At 32.6% G+C, this 20,615-nt stretch overlaps 4 protein-coding genes across 4 annotated transcripts; 1 reads left to right on the top strand and 3 right to left on the bottom strand.

Annotated features, from left to right (window-relative positions):
- Window positions 1–27: 27 nt before the first annotated feature.
- TRIADDRAFT_53466 (uncharacterized protein) lies at window positions 28–2,374 on the bottom strand (the record flags this gene model as incomplete). The annotated part of the gene is made up of 7 exons (XM_002109401.1): window positions 28–139; window positions 260–294; window positions 353–429; window positions 564–607; window positions 1,637–1,773; window positions 2,093–2,156; window positions 2,277–2,374. The coding sequence occupies 7 exons, from the start codon at window positions 2,372–2,374 to the stop codon at window positions 28–30; spliced, it is 567 nt and encodes a 188-aa protein (XP_002109437.1).
- Window positions 2,375–2,799: 425 nt separating this feature from the next.
- TRIADDRAFT_53465 (uncharacterized protein) lies at window positions 2,800–6,505 on the bottom strand (the record flags this gene model as incomplete). Its single annotated transcript, XM_002109400.1, has 11 exons — window positions 2,800–2,836; window positions 3,151–3,269; window positions 3,414–3,518; window positions 3,649–3,756; window positions 3,864–3,894; window positions 4,032–4,084; window positions 4,247–4,333; window positions 4,409–4,490; window positions 4,654–4,676; window positions 5,350–5,554; window positions 5,997–6,505. The coding sequence occupies 11 exons, from the start codon at window positions 6,503–6,505 to the stop codon at window positions 2,800–2,802; spliced, it is 1,359 nt and encodes a 452-aa protein (XP_002109436.1).
- A 4,924-nt stretch (window positions 6,506–11,429) lies between these two features.
- On the bottom strand, window positions 11,430–13,568 carry TRIADDRAFT_53464 (uncharacterized protein; the record flags this gene model as incomplete). The annotated part of the gene is made up of 10 exons (XM_002109399.1): window positions 11,430–11,510; window positions 11,635–11,772; window positions 11,932–12,036; window positions 12,149–12,264; window positions 12,354–12,423; window positions 12,520–12,623; window positions 12,713–12,791; window positions 13,033–13,084; window positions 13,171–13,253; window positions 13,362–13,568. 10 exons carry the CDS (start codon window positions 13,566–13,568, stop codon window positions 11,430–11,432), a joined length of 1,035 nt encoding a protein of 344 aa, XP_002109435.1.
- Window positions 13,569–15,580: 2,012 nt separating this feature from the next.
- Window positions 15,581–20,349, top strand: TRIADDRAFT_53463 (uncharacterized protein; the record flags this gene model as incomplete). The annotated part of the gene is made up of 15 exons (XM_002109953.1): window positions 15,581–16,334; window positions 17,180–17,334; window positions 17,496–17,639; window positions 17,769–17,827; window positions 18,106–18,168; window positions 18,665–18,728; window positions 18,880–18,933; window positions 19,029–19,139; window positions 19,300–19,347; window positions 19,433–19,501; window positions 19,608–19,656; window positions 19,727–19,797; window positions 19,900–19,947; window positions 20,029–20,096; window positions 20,199–20,349. The coding sequence occupies 15 exons, from the start codon at window positions 15,581–15,583 to the stop codon at window positions 20,347–20,349; spliced, it is 1,908 nt and encodes a 635-aa protein (XP_002109989.1).
- Window positions 20,350–20,615: the final 266 nt, after the last annotated feature.

The following is a 20,615-nucleotide window of genomic DNA, read 5'->3' as shown; positions in this document are numbered from 1 at the left end:
TCGATTAATTTATTATTTATGTTCTGCTTACTTTTCCAGCTGTTTGGATAACAGCTCCTGATATGCATGTTTAAATGTAATTGATCCAACTGTTGTAGGTTGCGTTAAAATCAATGCACGTCTTCTGGAACAATTTACTCTAGCAAATTATAAAGAGAAAAAAGAAATTCTTTTATCAGCAGTGAGGTCAATAGTTTGTTACTAGAAGAAGGTTTTATCCAATTTAAGTAGTAATGATGCGCAATGCCTAATCTCTAACCTAAAGAATTGATCACCAAAGACTATTTTATCATTCTACAAAAGCGAGAGCAGTGTTACATCAGTGAGAAAGGAAAATAAACAATCGATAAACCAGAATTTTAATCCCTACATTATGTAGGACTTTCTTTTCTTTAAGTAATTCACCGTTGACGTATGTGGCTGAGTTTTCTATAAAGGAAAAGATCATAGGTTAAAACTAGAAGAAGTAAGCATATCTCTGGGGAGCTGGACGTGTAGAAAAGAATTCAAATGTATAGTATGGTATGCACTTTCCTTTACTATTCACTAATTTAAACTCTTACCTGTCGGAGTGACGGTAATTTTATCACCGCTAATTTCGAAGTAACTGTTAAATAGATGTGATATGCATTGCAATTAGCTTATTTGATATTTCATAATAACAATAATTTTATTGCTCTTAAAACTGATAAACTGCAATGTGCTATAAATAAGAAAACATGTAGTTTTTGGTGTACGAGATATATTGCAGTAAATTTGTATTTAAGCTAAGATTATATTACAAATTGTATTGTATTTTTGACATTGCTTAAATAGACTAATAACGAGTCTACAGTAGCTAGAATCTAGTTAAATAGTACTCGATAATTGATTAGATTATATCATTATTAGTTTTGGCTGGATATGATTTAACTAAATATATGATAGCTAGAATGATAATTATATTAAGAGTGGCTTTTCTTATCAGAAATTTTACATAGAATAAATCGTAACTCAATAAGTAATTTATATGCCTATAATTTGTAGTACTAATGGATGATACTATTGGGCAGATTGTATCGTAAGCTAAATCATGGACGATTAAATTAATTTTATTCTTATAACATAACGTAAATACCGAAACCGATAAGATTGTCATGGTTGACTGAATATAACTTTAATCTGCTCGTAAGTTGGTTATGGGCATAGGCTATAGTATGTATAAACTGTATCTTTCATAGATTTAAATAGACTCGATCGCTTCTAGTCAAGTAATTTTATCTTATATTATGGCGCAGATGGATTGTTTCAAAGCCATCACTTAGCTGGCTGGGAAAAACTATAGCTTATTCCGAGTATAGATTGGCTAAAATATAGATTACAATGTAAACTGCATTTCCATAGATTGAAATAGACCAGACCGTTGCTGATTAAAATCATTTTGCAATGTAAAACTAACGAATTATTTAGTTAGACAGCATTACTTCGCCATTAGTGGGATACATAGGATATTATTCTACTCGTTTAGTTTAATCTATGATGTCCAATATAACCCATAAATAAGTAATTTTAATACACTAGGTCGTAAATGATCAAAAAAGATTTTATCTTATACCATAGCATGAAAACATATGGCATAATAGTTACGATAACTTACCAATGCCTTTCACTTATGAGTGCACCAGGTAAACGGATGTTGCAATCAGAATATAGACTTCCCACGGAGGTGTATGCTGCTTGATACGGAAAGATTGGTCTCGTTATAATATAGCGATAACAGTTGGAATTTTTATCCTGCAATTTTATTTTCCACTATTTTGCAAATATACTTTAGTTCTAAATAAAGTCTATCCGGAGTAGTGTTCAGTTACATTTTAAGATATAGTACAAAATAGTTGATAGTCGATCATCTTCGTGTAAATTAACCAAGTAATCAAATTTGCTGTCTTTCATGGGTGCAATTCCCATTTCCTGAAATACAATTTTGGTGATGGAATAATGCTTTATTTTCATTTCTCTAATTTTAAGACTTGATAAAATTATTTTAGATATCTAAAATCATTTTTGAATAGTAGATTTCAAGTAATATCGGTTGATTGCGCATATAGTTTACCTCAAGATCTTGTCGTGCTCTATCTTTAAATGTATTAGATTCTTCATATTTATAATTAATTAATCTGTAATCAGAATGAATTGAATAGAAAATAACTATACTAAATCTTGAACTAAACCAGTCTCATATAGTATTGTACTGATTTGCATGATAGCACAATTTCTTAAAGAATTTTTAAATTTACTCTTTTTCTCTTGTAAGTTCTTTAACGGTGATAGCAATGTCTTTCTGTATATTGGCTAGGTCTTTGCTCCATGTAGAATTGGATTCTTGATGTGCCATAAGGCTCCTAAGGTCACTTGATTGCTTCTTTAATTCTACGACGGAATTTATATTAGCCAAAACAGTAAGGAAATTAACAGTTATAATTATAGTGTAATTAGCCTTTTTTAGATATTATCATGACGATAATCTGAAGTTTAGTACCTTTAAGATGGAGACCATAAATATCTTCATTAATTCGTGCTCGATTTATAATTGACTTTGCAGCATTGCATAACTTATGAATTATTAAGGATTATAAAATATCCATGCAATGCTATTTCTAGATTAATAAAGCAATCAAATTGGAATTCACAGAATAATTTTTTATAATTGATACCCATTTCGTAAAATCTTGAAACGATTAAATTAACCAGATGATTTGAGTAGTAATACAAATACTCTTATTCAATAAAGTGATGTCATTTTACGCTAATATTAGAATTTTAAACAGTTTTATAGACCTTAAATATTTCATTGTATCTGATTGATATAAAATAGCAACAAAGTTATAGTTACGCAACGATCAAATTTCTATAACAATGTTAGAGTTGACATAGTTTGGTATATTCTTGGATATTTTATCGTATCTATAAATTCTTCGCCAGTACTCGAAGCAGCTTGACTAAGAGTTGCCAGCATAAAAGTCCTACAATTTCCACCCAGGATTTCTTTTAATAAACTGGATTAAACAAAGAATGAACAGGAAATTTCTGTCTACTGTGCAGGTCATTTTAATCTATAGTTTGAAATTATTAAGCTTTCCATCTCGAAATCATGTTATGAAGTTGTATTACCTCGTTAAATCACAATCTTTATAAGCTCGTTCAGCTTTGTTCTCATCAGTTTCTTCCATGGATAATTGCCTAATTATTGCCTTGAAGGATTGTATCGATTGACTAATACTACAGTTGTCCTAAGATTGTATATTAAAAAAAAAAGATAGTAATTTAGTATTTGTTTGGTTACATTATATAGTATAATAGTCATATTAAGAATTTAACATGCATGCCAACTGGAAAATAGTTGTTACTATGTTAATGAGATGCATATAATTTACTATATCACTATTTTGAAATCCAAGTTCAGAACCAGCTAGGTCAACGATATTAAGTCGTGATACTTTGGCAGTGGTTGCCACTTCTTCTATTCCATCCAATGTTGTCTATAGAAGATTAAATTAGGACAATTACTATCTATAATATAGTATACATGATAAGTTCAAAATCGACGGTATAAAAATTGCACTATGATTTTAAAATTATTGGTTGCCTAGGAAACTTGCAGAAAACTACCTCGAAGACTTTTAAAACTAACGTAAATACAACATGTGCTCGACGACTTCGACGATTAATTCCGTTACTGTAAATGGCCCTAAACTTTTGTCCATATTCTAGCCAGTCCTATATTCAATTTTTAGCTTACATTAAATCTTTTGTAGAATAATTAAAAATGTGAAAGTCTACCTTAATTTGAAGATATTATAAGCATCATTTATCTTCTAACTTACTATAATGTCTTCTTTACATTTCACTATAAACCTTTTTCGATAGTAAAAAAATTTTTATTATTAATATTACTACCGATCCTTTAAACAGAGTTCATTTTATAGATGATGGGCTAATATTTCTTTTATTTTTTATGAAGAATTTTGAATTCTAATTTAAAAGTAGCTTACATAGATAAATTATCGATATAAGGTCCTGTTTGCGGATCTTCTAATATGCTTAGCTAATAATGAGTGAAATAAGGAATGATTAATATTAGTTGAAATTTTTAATGGAAAAGTTGTTTGCTCGCTTATCTATCTATAGCTATATGAATATTCTGTTGAGTTCAATAATAATCATTTTCAAAAGCTAGACTTATGCTCTTAGAATTAAGATTACATACTGCCTTAGTATGTTCATTAAGTGCTAATATGTCGTAGATTTTTTCATTGAATATTTCGTAAAAGCCAAATTCGATACTAGCATTATCCTAATTAGTTAACAGCAATATACCTTGGTTAGATATTTTGAAAGGAAGGAAAACATTGAAGAAAAGTGCAAATACCTCCCCATATTCTGCTACTTTATCGAACAATTCATCACATATCCTCGGAATTAATCCTTCATCCATATCATTGCCGGTAATGCTAGTAAAAGAAAATTGGAAAGGCACTAATTATCAATGTTAAAGTATTCACGCAAGACAAATTCGAGGAATGGAAATTGAAAAGTGGCATTAAGTAGCTTTATTAATTTGAATTAAAAATATTTGTATTAAAACCAGCATATGGTGGTTCTAGAAACAATTACCAGTAAGATCTTCCACTACCAATCTAAAAAAAATTACCAAAAGAAAAGGAGGAACATTAAAGGTCACGAAGTCATAATTGAAAGCACAGGAAACTCTTGCAAATGACATGGATTAAAAGCTTGTCATGATGATACATGTAATAGTATTAATCTGCTCCTATAATAAATGGAAGTTTGAGTTGGCAGAAAAACAAAAAGGACAGCATCATTTTCTACTTTTTGGCATAGACATCAGAATAAAATGATGCCGATAAAGATTGTAATGATGATGAAGCAAAATAGCTAAAAGTGGTATACTTGAAGGGAATGATCCAAAATTAGATATTCTATATTAATATTGTCTATGTTCAAGTCTACATAAATAGTAGGAATTCCACCTGAACTATCTCTTATTTTGAATTTATTACATGCTATAGATGGAATATCTATCGTAATGCTTGTAGTCATAACGGCATAGTCTCATACTAGATAAGCAATAGCATGTCGATCGAAAATAAAGTACATAGTATGATTAGTGGCTAGTTGGGGTACTTGAATATTCTTATAATACGATAGTAATCATACCAATGAAAGGATAAAAGGTAGAACAATTCAGAGGAAGGATTCAAATAAACTGTTTTATATATGTCAACATCTGCATCAATAGTAAGCATTCTATTTAGGTTATCGTTCTCTACTTTAAAATTGTTTACGTACTGGTCCGTAGGCGAAAAGGCAAGTATTATAGCCTTTGAAAGCTAAGTTAACTATAGGTTGGCCGATCATTTTATAAAGTTCATCGTGCTTGTTGTCTTTATCCGTAGCTTTGATGACCCGATCAACATTGCTTTCATAAATTTCACCACTTGTTGCTCTATAAGTGATTCTGTTTTGACCGATGTCAATATTTTGATCTTTATCTCTAAGTGCAATAGGAGAAAAGAAGCGATTAAAATTTAAATAAAAGATCCAGTAGAAATAGTTATGGAATAAATTGTATTGTGTGTAGGGAGCAGAAAAAATGAGGCGAAAAAGCAATCTGCGCTGTAAAACGATGGATTGCTCTATTATTCGTTATGCTTAGCTGCAAGATGGCATTTTTGCCATTTATATCGCTCATAATTAATCAAGATCGATGTCTATCAAGCGCTTATCTATAAACAAGCTCTACCTTTATTTAAACTACGGAAGATATTATATCATAGTAGATAGGATTCCATCTATCTATGGACACTCTACAATAAGTTGTATTTAATTGATCCTATCGAGATTGATTAGAGAGATAGTAGACAATAAATTTGTTGTATTTTCTAAAGTTTTTACTTCAAATTTCAATCAATGTCTAGTCAATAGATCATTATTACCCAGGAGAAGTTGGTTTAAATCTAGCGACGATAGTCCATGGTACTCGTACTTCATCGAATGCATCAATAATAAGCGTTTGCGTGCCTTTTTGATGGCTTTCGACATCGTAGTAAGTTTCATGTTGAAAATGGTAAGGTAAAGAAGATGATGGATCAACCATTCTATCTTTGAAACTTTCGGCTCGATCTCGAGCTTCCAATTGAACTAAAATCTCTTGCTTATTACCCGCTGTCATCGGCAATGAACGACGTCTTGCTGCTTCTAATTGCTTCAATTGTGCCTCAATAGGTATAACACGAATTTTACCAGATAATGGATTTTGATCATTGCCAGCCGTGGTAATAGGCGATGGAGCTGAAGGCAATTTTCGCGTTGCTGGTCGTTGATTGCCATTGCTTCCCGCTGGTACATGAGGCAATGATCGATTGGAAATTCTTTTTTTCAATCGTTCACGTGGACCTGCTGGCGATTCTTGTAGATCAATCTCTTTTTCCAAGGTGGTTTCCATGAAAAAGTCAATTTATATCCAATGTTAGAATAATAATAATCAAGCTTGATATAAATGATCTCGATCGATTGTATAACTCAGTAACGACGACATACCAACGCGTCTACAACTAATATAGTAAGATGAGAGTTCAACACTGTGGAGAGGTAGATGGCTAATACAGTACATCATCTTGTCATAGTAAAGGCATGAAATTGTTTCCATAAAAAAAAAACTAAGGATAATGAGCGTATCACGTCACTGAATATTAATGAAGTTGCTGCTTGATTAATTATTAGTTTGTCAAAGAAAATTCTTCCATTACCCTATAACAAATTAAACCTAGTTATGACGCTAGAAGAGTACAATAGTTTGAATAATATGACAATATAACATAGTTGATGATCTACATCTTATTTTGCTTTATAACAATAGATAGTAGATCAGCTGCGGGCAAATAAAGTTTGATTTGTATTTCCTTTCTAGGTACAATCTTCTCTTCTTGAGCAACAAGAGAATAACCATGGTAGATTAAAGCTAGTTGTAGGATGACACTTGACATGTTGGAAAGGATTTATTAGTCTAGTATTGTAATTGGAAGGCGATTATTCGATTAAAGTATGTTATACCGTAGGAATAGATAAATAGGAATTTCATTTTCTACGTTGACTTTTCCAAAATCTTGGATTGGCAGATTACAACTATACTGGGGTTACTGCTAGGTAAAGGATGACGCTGGACATGGTGCACATGATTTATTATTCTCACCTTGTAAATAGAAGGGAGTTATTGGATGAAAGTATTTTGTAACGTAGGGATAGACGAGTAGGAATTTCATTTTATACGTTGACTTTTAAAGTCTTTGATAAGAGATATAAATCAAAACTGTGCTGGATTAATAGTAGGTAAGGATGATGCTTGACAGTGTGGAAATAATTAATTATTCTTACATTGCAAATGGAAGGGGTTATTCGATTGAAGTATTTTATACCGTAGGGATAACAAATAGGAATTTCATTTCTACGTTGACTTTTTCAAAATCGATGAGAGATTACTACTATACTGGATTAATGTTAGATAAAGGATGGCGATTGACAATGTGAAAACGATTTATTATTCTTACAATGTTAAAGGAAAGAAGATTTTTTAATTGAGTATTTTATAGTGTAGGGATAGATGAATAGTAGCTTTATTTTCTACGTCCACTTTAAAAAAAAATTGTTGATTGAAAGAGATACAGGGAGAGTGAGAGAAAGGAAATGAATTCCTTGCATAGGCCATAGTAGAAAAATATAGCATTGATAATGGACTAATTCTAAGTAAAAGATCAGCTCTGATCCTGGGAATGATCGTTTCTTAGAGTAGGACGGAAGTTATTAGGTTAAAGCAGAAATAGAGGAACTAAACGATTTAATGAACTCCTTAAATTAGTACCGGCTTTCGTAATGGATTGATATTGTCGCTGTTGGGTTACTATCAATAGTCATAGCGGATAATTTTTTGAATCGATAATTGTGTTTTTTACGATAGCTTTCTTTAAAGCCGTGGCGAACTGATCAAAGCCAGAGAGAATTTCCATATGCAATTAGTATTGGCTAGATTAAAATAGGTTACAATAATATTTTTATAGGGGAGTCTTTTAAAATTATGCTTAGGTAAAATTTCCAAATGATAGAGTATTTTGTCAGCATAATATATTATTAATTATTAATTACAAGATCCGTAGTCTTGAAACAAGTGCTAAACTTGTTGATTAAAAGTAAAGAATATCTCATAGAATCAGTATTCTCCAAGCGAAGTAGTCTATCAAGAATGCAATCTTACTGCATCACGAGAATCTTTCAATTTATAGTTAAATTAATTCGTTAAGCCGGTAGGCATATTTTTATCAAGCTGATGATCCTTAATCAAGATGAGCTTGTTTATTCACTATCATCATTTGTAATTTAACTAGAATAATGATCAATTCTAAGACATTATTTTGATCCTTTATTTCTATAGAATTGTTATTAGACTGTATAATTTTTGTATTATAGATTGAATGCTATTTTTTAGTGATAGCCTTTCGAAATTTTAGCAAGAATAATGATTCAACTCCATAAACAATATAATAGTTGTTCGCTTCTAGAATATCATGTTACTATTGATATCGTATTTGTTTAAATCCATGACTTCATTGGCAACAATAAATATTGGTTATGGATAAAATTGTATAGAAAGATGGGCTACATACACGGAGTAGGCTAACTCTACATTTTTTCTATCCTTATTTTTACCAAATATTCTTGATAAGAATATGAACAAATCCGGTTGAACTATTTCATCTGTTGATTCATATTATATTTAAAGGTTTTATCCGTGTACAGTCTGAAAAAATGCACACGATAAACTTTACTCAACTCCTTCTTCTATGTAGTTCTGATCTACTACTGTTTTTTTAATCTCCTTTTTGTACCCGGTATAGCGTTAATCAGAATACGAAATTAGTAAATTAAAGTAAACGTTGTATAACATTGTAGAGTCCTAGTAGTATTTACTATTTTTAAAAATTCTCGATTGAGACATTGATGTTCTAATAGCGTTAGAATTCGCCATCATTTGCCATAAGTTGCGTACTTAATCTATTCACTGGATGCATTCTCTAGCTGTTAGTAAAGTATGTCAATATTTATGAATATGGCAAAATATTATGTCAACATTGCTTGCAAGTTACTGAAAATATTAATTTAATGCTAAAATGAAGACTTTAATTATTTATAGGTATGGCTACAGTGGCATGAAACTAAACTCCAGGTTGTTACTCTCTAAACCAATGAGAAATAATATAGATTATCGTCAGCAGTTACAAACACCAACAAAAGATGATCAACATCATAATAAATTATACTCTTGAAGGTCAGTTCGCTTCTTTTCAACTATTGAATGCTATTGTATCGGTAATGAATTTAATTTTAGCATAATGGATGAGCTATTTCTTTTGTACCTTTTCAAGAAAAAAAGCTGAAGAATAATTTTGGCATTTCTTGTGTTATTGTATGGGCGTTAATTTGATTTTAACTTCGCCGCTAAAACAAATACACGTAACTTTTGAAGAGGATGCGGCTATCTATCTTGCAGATAGAAGTGATGTTGTCATTCAATACAGTAGTACTGTTTGGGAGTAATGGCAATTTTTTGGATTTGCAACAAAAGATCACCCTTGTATACTTGTGGTTCTTAAATGGAACGGTAGTGATATTGTTCATTGATTGATACTTTTTTCACCAGCAATAAGATTGATTGTATGCGATTATTCTATCTGGTATACTAGTTATAAATATCACTACGTCATTGTAAACATATACGAAGATTAACCATAGAGTTTTACTTTGTTGTTGTCGATGTGCTTTTTCTATATCTGGATTAGTTTGAACAATACCGTACGATATCAGTTAATGGATTAAGAAATGTTACTTTTCAACATGGATTAGCCATATATTGACTATTAAGTGATGAAATTACACGAAAAGTTACTAATTATATAAGCTACGGTATCTTCTTGCTTCGAATATATTATTCAGATAGAAATATCGACGTACATTAGTAAGCGAGTTTTATGTTACCGTCATCGATTACTATAGATACATTTTATTTTATAAGCGAAGTAGTAAAGTATATACCGTTGTGTAACAATAAAGGAATGAAAGGAAGATTTCATTTTCTTTACCATGGATTAGCCATTCCGATAGTATCTAGATTATAATTTAGAATGCTAACCTGCGAAAACTGTACGTGTTATAAGGGCATTGCGGATGTTTACTCAGTACGGTGAAAAATGTAGACATACACAATCAGAAAGAATTTTTCACTGCTGGAGTACTATTATAATCTATTTGTTACATGGTGCTTCCTAGAGGTGTTATAAATGCTAGAGTTAAAATACTTATCTTGGTTTACTCAATATTTAAAAGTGTACGAATAACAAGCAAGTTGCTACACATCTAGAACCACTTAGCTCGAATCATAAAGAAATATTAATTTTTTTGTCTGACTCTATGGTAGTTATACGAGTATAAAGATGTAGTCGAAAAATGATGATATTATCTCTGCTGAACTGTATTACATGAAAATAATTTTAATAAATTGTTGGTTACCGCAGATATCGGCTGTACAGCTGTACAATAGATGAAATAAACTGAAGTTTAGTAAATTGATAATAAAGTCAAATACACTTGAATGCGCTATTGATAGGAGAAGTCTCTAGCATAGGAAGACATATAAATCAGAGTAGTAATATTTTTGTAGAGAGCATCCAAACAACTCTAGTAAATATTACGTATAAACGGCTCAACGTTTGTTAATAAATAAGAATGTAAGAACTACTACGTAAAAATATTTATATATAACGGTATCTGCTATGTAGTATCTTTGCATAGAGCCTTTCTAAGAGATTTTATATCACGAGTAAGAAATACAGTTGTAAGTATATCTATGCGCATAAACAGCTAAGTGTGCGTCATTAAAACAAGACTATAATCACTACTAAATAAAATATCCTAATACAATTGTATCTATATCTGTATGTTATATAGTATTTTGCATAAAGAATTTTTGAGAGTTCTACATCAAAGCTAAAAATTATATTATTAGGTTCTTAAGTAAAAAAATGATAAAGTCATTTTAAAAAATAATGCAGATACCGCTAGAAAAAATGTGTCTACAGTAATGGTACTATGTATTATGCAGTATCTTTACATTGAGGGGTTTTTGGTAGCTTTAAATTACGTGTAAAGAATGTATCTAGTATCTATAGGTAGATTTCCGCAAATCATCATGTAGGTACTCGTCATTTAAATAAGAATATAGCTTTCTGTGACTGTCATATTTTGTCAAGGATCTGGCTTTGGATATGGTGAATCTGACTTTAAAAGTAATTGTTGCTATCGTATCCGACACTTTGCATGCATCAGCTATCTTTTCGTGTTCTGTTAAGATAATAAATACTCTTTTCGTACAAGAAAAACATCAGTGAGGAGGATAATGCTGCCTATAATGAAATTAAAAGTCATTAATTTAGAATCTAGGATATCCTAGCTATAGCTAATGTGGTTAAGTTTTACATAGCACTAGATATGTGCGATTGTATTGCATTCATTCATGTGTCAATTCACCTTAACAAGGCTAGGAGAGAGTCCTTTATAAAAGCCAGCTAGGCCTTCAGTGGACCATATTTTCAGAAAACAGTCTTTAAGACTATTGTATTTATCTACTTGACCAAATTTTTCTCGGGGCTTTACAAAGCCATTTACCTAAAGAGAAAAAGATATGATTGATATAAAGCCGGTATCTTGCAATTAACATAGTTATATAAGTTGTAATATGTCTAGCAATCAAAATACTATGCACTATAATAAATGCAGATTTGATAACCAATTGGAAAAAGCAGGTATATGCGATATGATCCATACCTCTAATCGTTTTTTAGCCACATCAAGTGGATAGATGATGCTTTTACTAAAAATTCCGGCAGCGCCTCCACTTACAGTTATATCGACGCCATTTTTGTTTAAATTCTACAAAGTTACAAAGATAAGATTGAAAAATATCGATCCTTTGCTAATGCACTAGTAGGGACACACAAGTTAATGTCTTCTTGAAACATGAATAACATGTGACCAATTTTACCCCTTTTCCATTACTTGTAGCCACTGAGTACCTTCTCAGTTCTCGGATAAAAAATTCGTAAAACGCGAATTGCAGACCAGTCTGAGGTACTATGCATAGTAATGTTGGTGATAAACCTATGGATGGTCGTTTAATTCATTTTACTGAATATTGAAATATCTTCTCCGAGAATGTTCAATCGGATAAACTGTAGCATAAATTTTACCTTTATAAAATGATCTTATCCCTTCATCTTTGCCCATCTTAGCTAAGGCGTGTTTATAGCTAATATAATACTAATAGCATAAAATAAGATAGTATTATTATAAATTACAAACACTTTGATGGTTATTGAAAGGTTAGTATTGCAACTTGCAAAGAATTACAACTACCTTAGGTTCGCCTTGAGCGACAAATCTTGTACGCAAGACATCCAGAGGGTGAGCTACTGTTGAAGCAGTAAGGCCAGCTATGCTGCCACAAACGAAGCTGACGACTGAAATGAATGATGGCAGTTAATTCATGTGTACTAATAATGTGCACTTCTACAGTAGAGACAAGAGTGTGACTGTTGATGGTAGTTACCGTTAGGTTGTAATGGAGAAATTATATTTTGCTGATGTAGTTCATAGATGACTTTTTTACTGAAATTATATGACATGAACTGTAAATCATAAAATGAAAGGTATTAGCTTGAAGAAAAGAGTAGTTATCATGACGACGCGATCATTATTCAATTACTGTACTCGTATACTCTTAGTTTATTTTATATCTGATTTGCCAGGGTACTATTTATAAATCCACAAAGTAGTAAGCTTTAATATACAGTTGTACTAGGCACCAAGAGCAGTATGATTCGATCACTTTAAAATAATATTTATGTCATAAAATAGCAGATAACCTACTTGCACGCCTCCATAGGTGATGGACAAGAGTTGGCCAGCCATTTGTCCTTTCCTATAATTGATTTATAGTGGTCAAGCTGAGACATTGAAGGTGTGATAAGATTCAAATTGAAGGGTGAAATGAAGAAGAATTGTTACCATAATGCTAATAGACCTTCTTCCGAAATAATTTTTATCATGGATTGATAGATTCCAAAGTACTTTGAATTTTGTTTTTGTGTCTAGCATTGGGAGATGATTGATCAAGTTGAAAGTTCAGTTAGCTTGCTACTAGGCTATGAGTGTTGACAACTAAAGCATGCATAGCTCGTTATCCACCATTGGCTTACCTTAAAGGTTGATTCAAGCTGCAATTGAAACCTAATCTTGATGACATCAAGCGGTGAAGTAAGAAAGCGTGTTATTAATCCAGCAAATCCTCCAGCGATTGCATCGTGGAGCATTAATCCAGCTAATTGCTTGTTCTTGCTGGATGTTTGCATCTCTTGCCTTGGCCTACCGCGATGATGATGACAATCTTTGCTCGATTGGCCCATCGCGATACTGTAAGATTATTATTGGTAAGGTTGTATCCAAGTTCGATTGTTTATTTAAAGGTTTACTAGCAATCTAAGAAGATTAGTGTGCATTGCAATGGATTACTTGCCAATCAATGGCAGCAAACGGGTCCAAGGTGGAGCAAGATGGCCGTCTTTGAGGGCGGTGGTCACCGTGCTGGACTCTTGAAAACTGTCAACAACTTCAGTCTTCTTACTCAGACAGTAGTGAATGGCTTATACTAATAGCAGTCCGTTAGAAGTCTGTGCCGCATTGAACCCGAAACTATTGAGTATAAATACAGTACTACTACTGTAACCGTATCCAAATACGATACGAATGATGCTACTGTTATGGATCAATACGGCTTTACACCAGGTCTTATAGTATTGTTAGGGTTGCTAACTCTAGATGATAGAGAAATAGGCTAAGTACTGTAACTGGCGTCAGCCATCACTAATTACTATGGTCGAATGGGCTAAAATGATCGAAAGTCGATCCCTTCCAAGATGGCGCTATTTACAACTTGTCCTTGCTGAATTTGAAGTCAATTAACCAATCGTCAGCACTAGAAAGGATAGAAATGATTCACTTTTCCTCTTGAATCTTATTACTCTGCTGTAGGCTAGTGTTGTGTCTACAATACAGCGCTAAAGTGGGCCTATTTTGATGTCCCTTTGCTATGGTATAAAGTGTCACCATGTTGCTAGAGGAATCCTGTTGATGGCCTTTACGTCCTAACCATATCATGCAAGACGAGAACTAGGATGGTTTAAAGCTCCTTCTAGACGAGTAGTATATCAGCAGCCTTTAAAGACTGCTATTTAGCTTCTTAATTAGTCTTATTGCTATGGTGAAATGGCTACAATACAAGGCTAAAGTGAGCCTATTTTGATGTCACTTTTGCACGGTATAAAGTGTCGCATGTTGCTAGAGGGAGGAATCCTGTTGATGGCCCTTACGTCCTAACCATATCATGCAAGACGAGAACTAGGATGGTTTAAAGCTCCTAAGCTCCTTCTAGACGAGTAGTATCAACAGCCTTGAAAGACTGCTATTTAGCTTCTTAATTAATCCTATTGCTATGGTGAAATGGCTACAATACAAGGCTAAAGTGAGCCTATTTTGATGTCCCTTTTGCATGGTATAAAGTGTCGCCATGTTGCTAGAGGAATCCTGTTGATGGCCCTTACGTCCTAACCATATCATGCAAGACGAGGACTAGGATGGTTTAAAGCTCCTTCTAGACGAATAGCACATCATCAGCATATACAGTGCTATTTAGCTTCTTAATTAGTCTTGTTGCTATCGTGAAATGGCTACAATACAAGGCTAAAAAGGACCTATTTTGATATCCCTTTTGCACGGTATAAAGTGTCGCCATGTTGCTAGAGGAATCCTGTTGATGGCCCTTACGTCCTAACCATATCATGCAAGACGAGAACTAGGATGGTTTAAAGCTCCTTCTAGACGAGTAGTATCAACAGCCTTGAAAGACTGCTATTTAGCTTCTTAATTAATCCTATTGCCATGGTGAAATGGCTACCATCTCGAGCTGTTTCAGCATTATTTCTGGAGGCGATTGGAGCTCGAGCCGCTGCACTGCGATTGACACAGTGTTGACCTGCTTGAGTTTCTACGTTAATACGATGTCCTCGTCGTTGTCGCGATAGTATACATTCCGTATGGTTTGCTCCGCTTGTATAGGACAGTATATAGCGGTATAAGCGTGTTACCGCTGGACAGTGGACCGGACAGGAAGCGGTTCGGTTGGGGTCCTACTCTGGCCCCCTTATCGAGTTGTACTAGTGCAAGGACTAGTCGACTCAAGCTATACTGGAGTGGTATACCTTGCGGGCAGCCAGAGCACCGTACTCTCTTCCGTCCGTCCATGGTAAACGTCAACTAGCCAGTCAAGGCGGCCATCATCTACTAGGTCGCTAGTCAATAACGTAGCAACCATCTTTTCCCTTTGGTCTTCCATTTTGATGACACATTATTCTGGTTGATCATGGATATTCCTGTTTATTCAGTGCCTTCACTGGTTGCATATTGTATCGATGTATTAATTGAGCAGTTAAGCTCGCATGTCGATCAGCCTAACGGCAGTGGATTTCAATTTCCTCTCTATCCCACCTTGTCGTTACCACCCGAAATTGGCGACGCAATGATCAAAAGGCTTAATGCTCGTCATCTTCTCAATGAAGCTTGGCTTTCTTTATTTCGCAGTGGTAGCCACAATCAAATGCGTCGTTTATGTGCTCGTCGAAGTAAAATTAGCAATAAAGGATTATCATATTTAGCCAATCAAGAATTACAAGAGATTGATGTATCAGAAAATGATCATATTACCGAATATGTGTTGTATTTATTCGAGAGTAAAAGTGCTTCAACGTTGCGCCATTTAAATATCAATCATTGTACATCCATTAATCATTTTCGTTGTGTCGTCAATTTTCATGCATTGCGATCATTAGATGCTAGCTATACTAAAATTGATAGCAATGTATTGGATGTAGGAAGACGCTTACGTCATCTTAAAGCCATTAATTTATCCGGTTTACAATTGAAGTCATTGAAAGGTCTAGAAGTGCTAGCCGATACCTTGGAGTGCTTACTCTTGTTCGATAGTTTAGGCACTGATTTTATTTTAAAGACAGTATTAAGATTGAAAAATTTGCGCAAATTGGACATCTCATGTTCACCAATGAATGGTTATGAACATATGAGGCAATATGGATATATAGAAGATGAATTATTCCATGGTAAATACAATAGCATACTTCATTTTTAGCTCATGATTATTTTTCCCTTTTTTTTTTTATTATATCAGCATGATGGTAAACGCTCGAAATCCACTGTTAATGATGAGACAATATTTTCCCTCTTATCCTCCTGCGATAGAACTACACTTTTTAAATTATGTTAACGTTGTCCTTCAGCATTACACTCTTTCCCCTAACCAATCCATTTTAACTGATCGTCTAGTGCTAGCGAATTCCTTGAATAGCAAAACAAGCATGAAGGCTACTACTATACTATTTCAAAATTTTATACCTGACCATGTTATCAACGCAATCATCATATGATATTACGTATACCCCAAGTTACAATAATGCATTCATATAGTACTCATTATAACATTAGTACAGCCTAGAATAAACATTCATATGCAGTTATCGTGGAAATATCAATAACTTTCTTGGACAAAAAAAAATTGGTTTATTCAGTAGTTCGTTACATTGATAGTCGTGATAGACTAATCCGCTAAATAATTGCCTTTCAAACTGGATGTAATTGATTAATTTATCAATAGAAGAACTTCATCGAAATAGATGTATCGGCGTTTGTTGACGATATATCTATGTATCGGTAGTTGATGCTTCATATAGATACTAACCACAGTACAAATCAACCAGGAAAGAAATCATTTATTGTAATAGATATGTCCATCGATCTGGCCATTGAACCAGCTAACTGACTAAATATGCCTATGAGTCTATTAACGAACCTAAATATTCTATACAATCACTGATCATTACATCAAATGAATCAAATTAGAAGCTATTCACTAACCTAAATATTGATATTGTCATTTATCATTGCATAGAATTAACCAAGTTAGAAGCTCTCGATTTATCGGGCATGCAATTATGTCGAAAAAATTTCGAAGTTTTATTAAGTGTCAAGCCAAAGTTAGAATTCTTAGGCTTGATGTTTGTCGATTATCATAATTTTCCTGGATTATCTCAGCTTGCTCAATATGTGAGTCAAACAATAATATTGATATTACAAACAAAGTGATACGTATGCTATCCATGGGTTTAGTAATCCAAGGATTGCAGTAGATCTGAGTTGAATTATTTTTTATTTCAATTGTAAATTAGATTGGTTATAACTTCATCTTACCAATCATAATTCATTAGACTACCGGAGAGCAAGATGAACATCAAATCGTATTGGTCTTAAAATTATATAAAAATCGCCGTCAGTATGTTGACTCTGCTTTAAGACGACTATTCGAAATTGCCAGGCATTCTAACCTATCCAATAATGATGAAGCTTTAGAGGTATGTTTTCATTTTTAGCCCATTGGATGTATCACCCAACTAAAAATGGCTTGATAGAAATGATCAAATTTATTGGACTCTATTCGCTTCTTACTGATATTTGCTCTTATTAATGGCTCATTATAACAGGCTGTCTGTCAATGTATGTTAACATATCCTGATGATTACAGTATCCAAAGCGCTGGAAGGTAAATTTTAAAATCAATCACCATTTTAGTACTTAAAACAAATGATAGTTATTCTTTATAGTGGAGATTATGGTTATATCTACTTTCGTTACTTGATTACAAAAGAAAGTTAAGTATTGTTAGTATAAGGATAAGCATGTTGTTAGTGTTTTTAAAAGTCGCTTTACCAGTTGGTAATCTAAAATTCGGAATATCTAATGCAAAGCTGTTTATTCTTGACACTGCGATGCTTCAGTCAATCTCTTACGTTTCTATTATCTTGTGGATATTCTTTGCAGTGCTTCAATCTATCATTTCACTAAAGACTCAGCGTCTCCAACTCAAAGCATCGACTTAAGAAGGTGAATGACTATTGTAATTGACTATCGCTTTAGTGATGGGTATCGATATAGTAAACTAAGCATGTACTAATATAAATGTATATATATATATATATATATATATATACATGCATCCTTAACATTAATTATTCTGGTAGCGATATTTCGACAAGATATGATAGGAAAAATATTGATGATAAATTATGATATTATACAACTGATTAAATAAGTGATAACTATTCGATTATGAATCGTTTGGCATTGACGCTGTAAAAGATTTCAGATTGTAGCAGTAGAAGTAAAAAGTTGACAGTATAATATTTATATCAGAATTAATATCAATTGCAATGATTCCAATGATTGCGTTCCATCATTACATCACTATAATATAATTATTATTACAGCATTGATTGTTTCACTGGTGATTTGTTACAATAACATATAATATCTATGTTATTATAATGACAACTAGTAAATTTAGGACATTGATAACTCATTGGTTGATAAATATTTTTAGAATGGCAGTATCAGCATTGTTGGTGGCTATGGAACATCATCACTCACAATCTACACGAATTCAGGTATAGAACGGCTTGTCTTTTTATAGCTCTTACCTATCAACTATTACGTATATTGCACTATCTAATAATGTTATAATTTAGATTTATTAATATGCTCTTTTAAAATACATTTTCAACTATTAATTATGCTATCTACTTTTCATCTGGATAGTTGCAAAAGAATACTTGCGTCTCATTATGCAACTTTAGAATTCCTATAGAAGTTGTACGTATTTTGGTGTTAGAAAGATTGCTATCTGTAGTGATAATCAAGTGTCATAATGTATTATCATACTTAGAAGATGTTATTTTTATATACAGACATTTGTATATGAAAGATTGGCTAAAGTCTTGGTTGGATACATGACTAATAGTTTGGACGATTTCGTTCAGAGAATTTCCCTACAACTTTGTAATTCATTAGTTTGTCAGGTAAGCATTTCAAATAACGGTACGTATAGTATTGCAAGATTCGGTAGTTAGTCATCATCCATTTTATAACATATAATATATACTACACTAGAATTAATTATAATTACAGTTATCTTGGGCTTGGTATTATCTACTGTCTAATGCATATTAATGTAAATAGGTATCTGGTGAAAGCAAGGAATATTTTGGTTCTTTAAATTTCATCGAAGTAAGGGATCATTTTGCTGATGTAGTAAAATTCATTTTTAGTGGAAAAATTAAATGATGATAAAAATTTTTTGTTTTATTTCTAGCTGTTACTTGGAATTATTTCTGCTAGATTACAAGAAAGATCGGCCTTGGACGAAGAAGACCTTAGAAGGGTAAAGTATTGAATACTTGTTAGTGCTATTTTGGGAGTAATTTAATTTAATTGTTTTAATAACAACATTTTTATTGCGTAATGTAAATCGTGCTTTACATCATTAGAGTACTCATGCTGTGCATGTGGCCTGGAGTGCAATGTGGAACGTAACTGGTAAGATATTTCTTGTACTATTTTAATACGAAAAATAATCTACATGATAGTTTAACTACCGGTTTATTAGATGAGACACCTGAAAATTGTGAAAGGTTTTTAAAAAACGATGGGGTTGATGTCTTTTTACAATGTTTCCAAGTAAGTAAATTCAAGATATAAAATTGTACCTTCACACATACGCATAAGATTTATCATTTAATGAAATCTTGTATTAATTTCTTTATCAATTAACTTTTGTAGTTTTTACATGGTGATAAAACGTTAATAGTAAATATGCTTGGATTGTTGGTAAGTTATTAAATAGTTATAGATTTCAATTACAAATTTCATAGCTAAAGAAATGTATTTTTATTACATTTACGAAACTAGGGTAATGTTGCGGAAGTGAAATCCTTACGCTTTTACCTGATGCGTGAAGACTGTATGAGAATGTTCCGGTATGTACTAGAAATGCCTAACTTAGTAGTTATGCTGTAGATTGTTGTGGCAATATATGTGATAAAATTAAAAAAATGTTGTTTCTATGTCATGATTTATAGATCTTTACTACGAGAAAGTGAATTAGAAATAGGCTATAATTCAGCAGGTATTTTGGCTCATTTAGCATCCGATGGAGAGGATGCGTGGACTGTTAGCGAAACGTTACGTGAAGAGACTTTAAATGAAATTGTGAGCGATTCAATCCATTGATAACTTTTTACATTTTTTCAAGTAAAATTTTTCTAACCTAAATGTTCCATTTTTCACATAAAGATTAGTGTAAGCGAAAGTTGGAATATAAAAGCAGACCGTACAATCAATTATAGGTTAATGACATTTAAAAGTGATTGCCATTTAAATGTACCACTTGATACTTATACTCGGCTAATGTTTATTCATGGTGTATCTATTGCAGATCGTTAACGCCGATAATTTACCTTCTACTTAATGATACAATGCAAGTCCAGTACTTTGCT

The sequence above is a fragment of the Trichoplax adhaerens genome, genomic scaffold, assembly GCF_000150275.1.
Source record: "Trichoplax adhaerens TRIADscaffold_2 genomic scaffold, whole genome shotgun sequence".
In the NCBI taxonomy this organism is placed as follows: domain Eukaryota; kingdom Metazoa; phylum Placozoa; class Uniplacotomia; order Trichoplacea; family Trichoplacidae; genus Trichoplax; species Trichoplax adhaerens.
The sequence above is the reverse complement of the archived record's forward strand: the minus strand, read 5'-3'. Positions and strand labels throughout refer to the sequence as shown.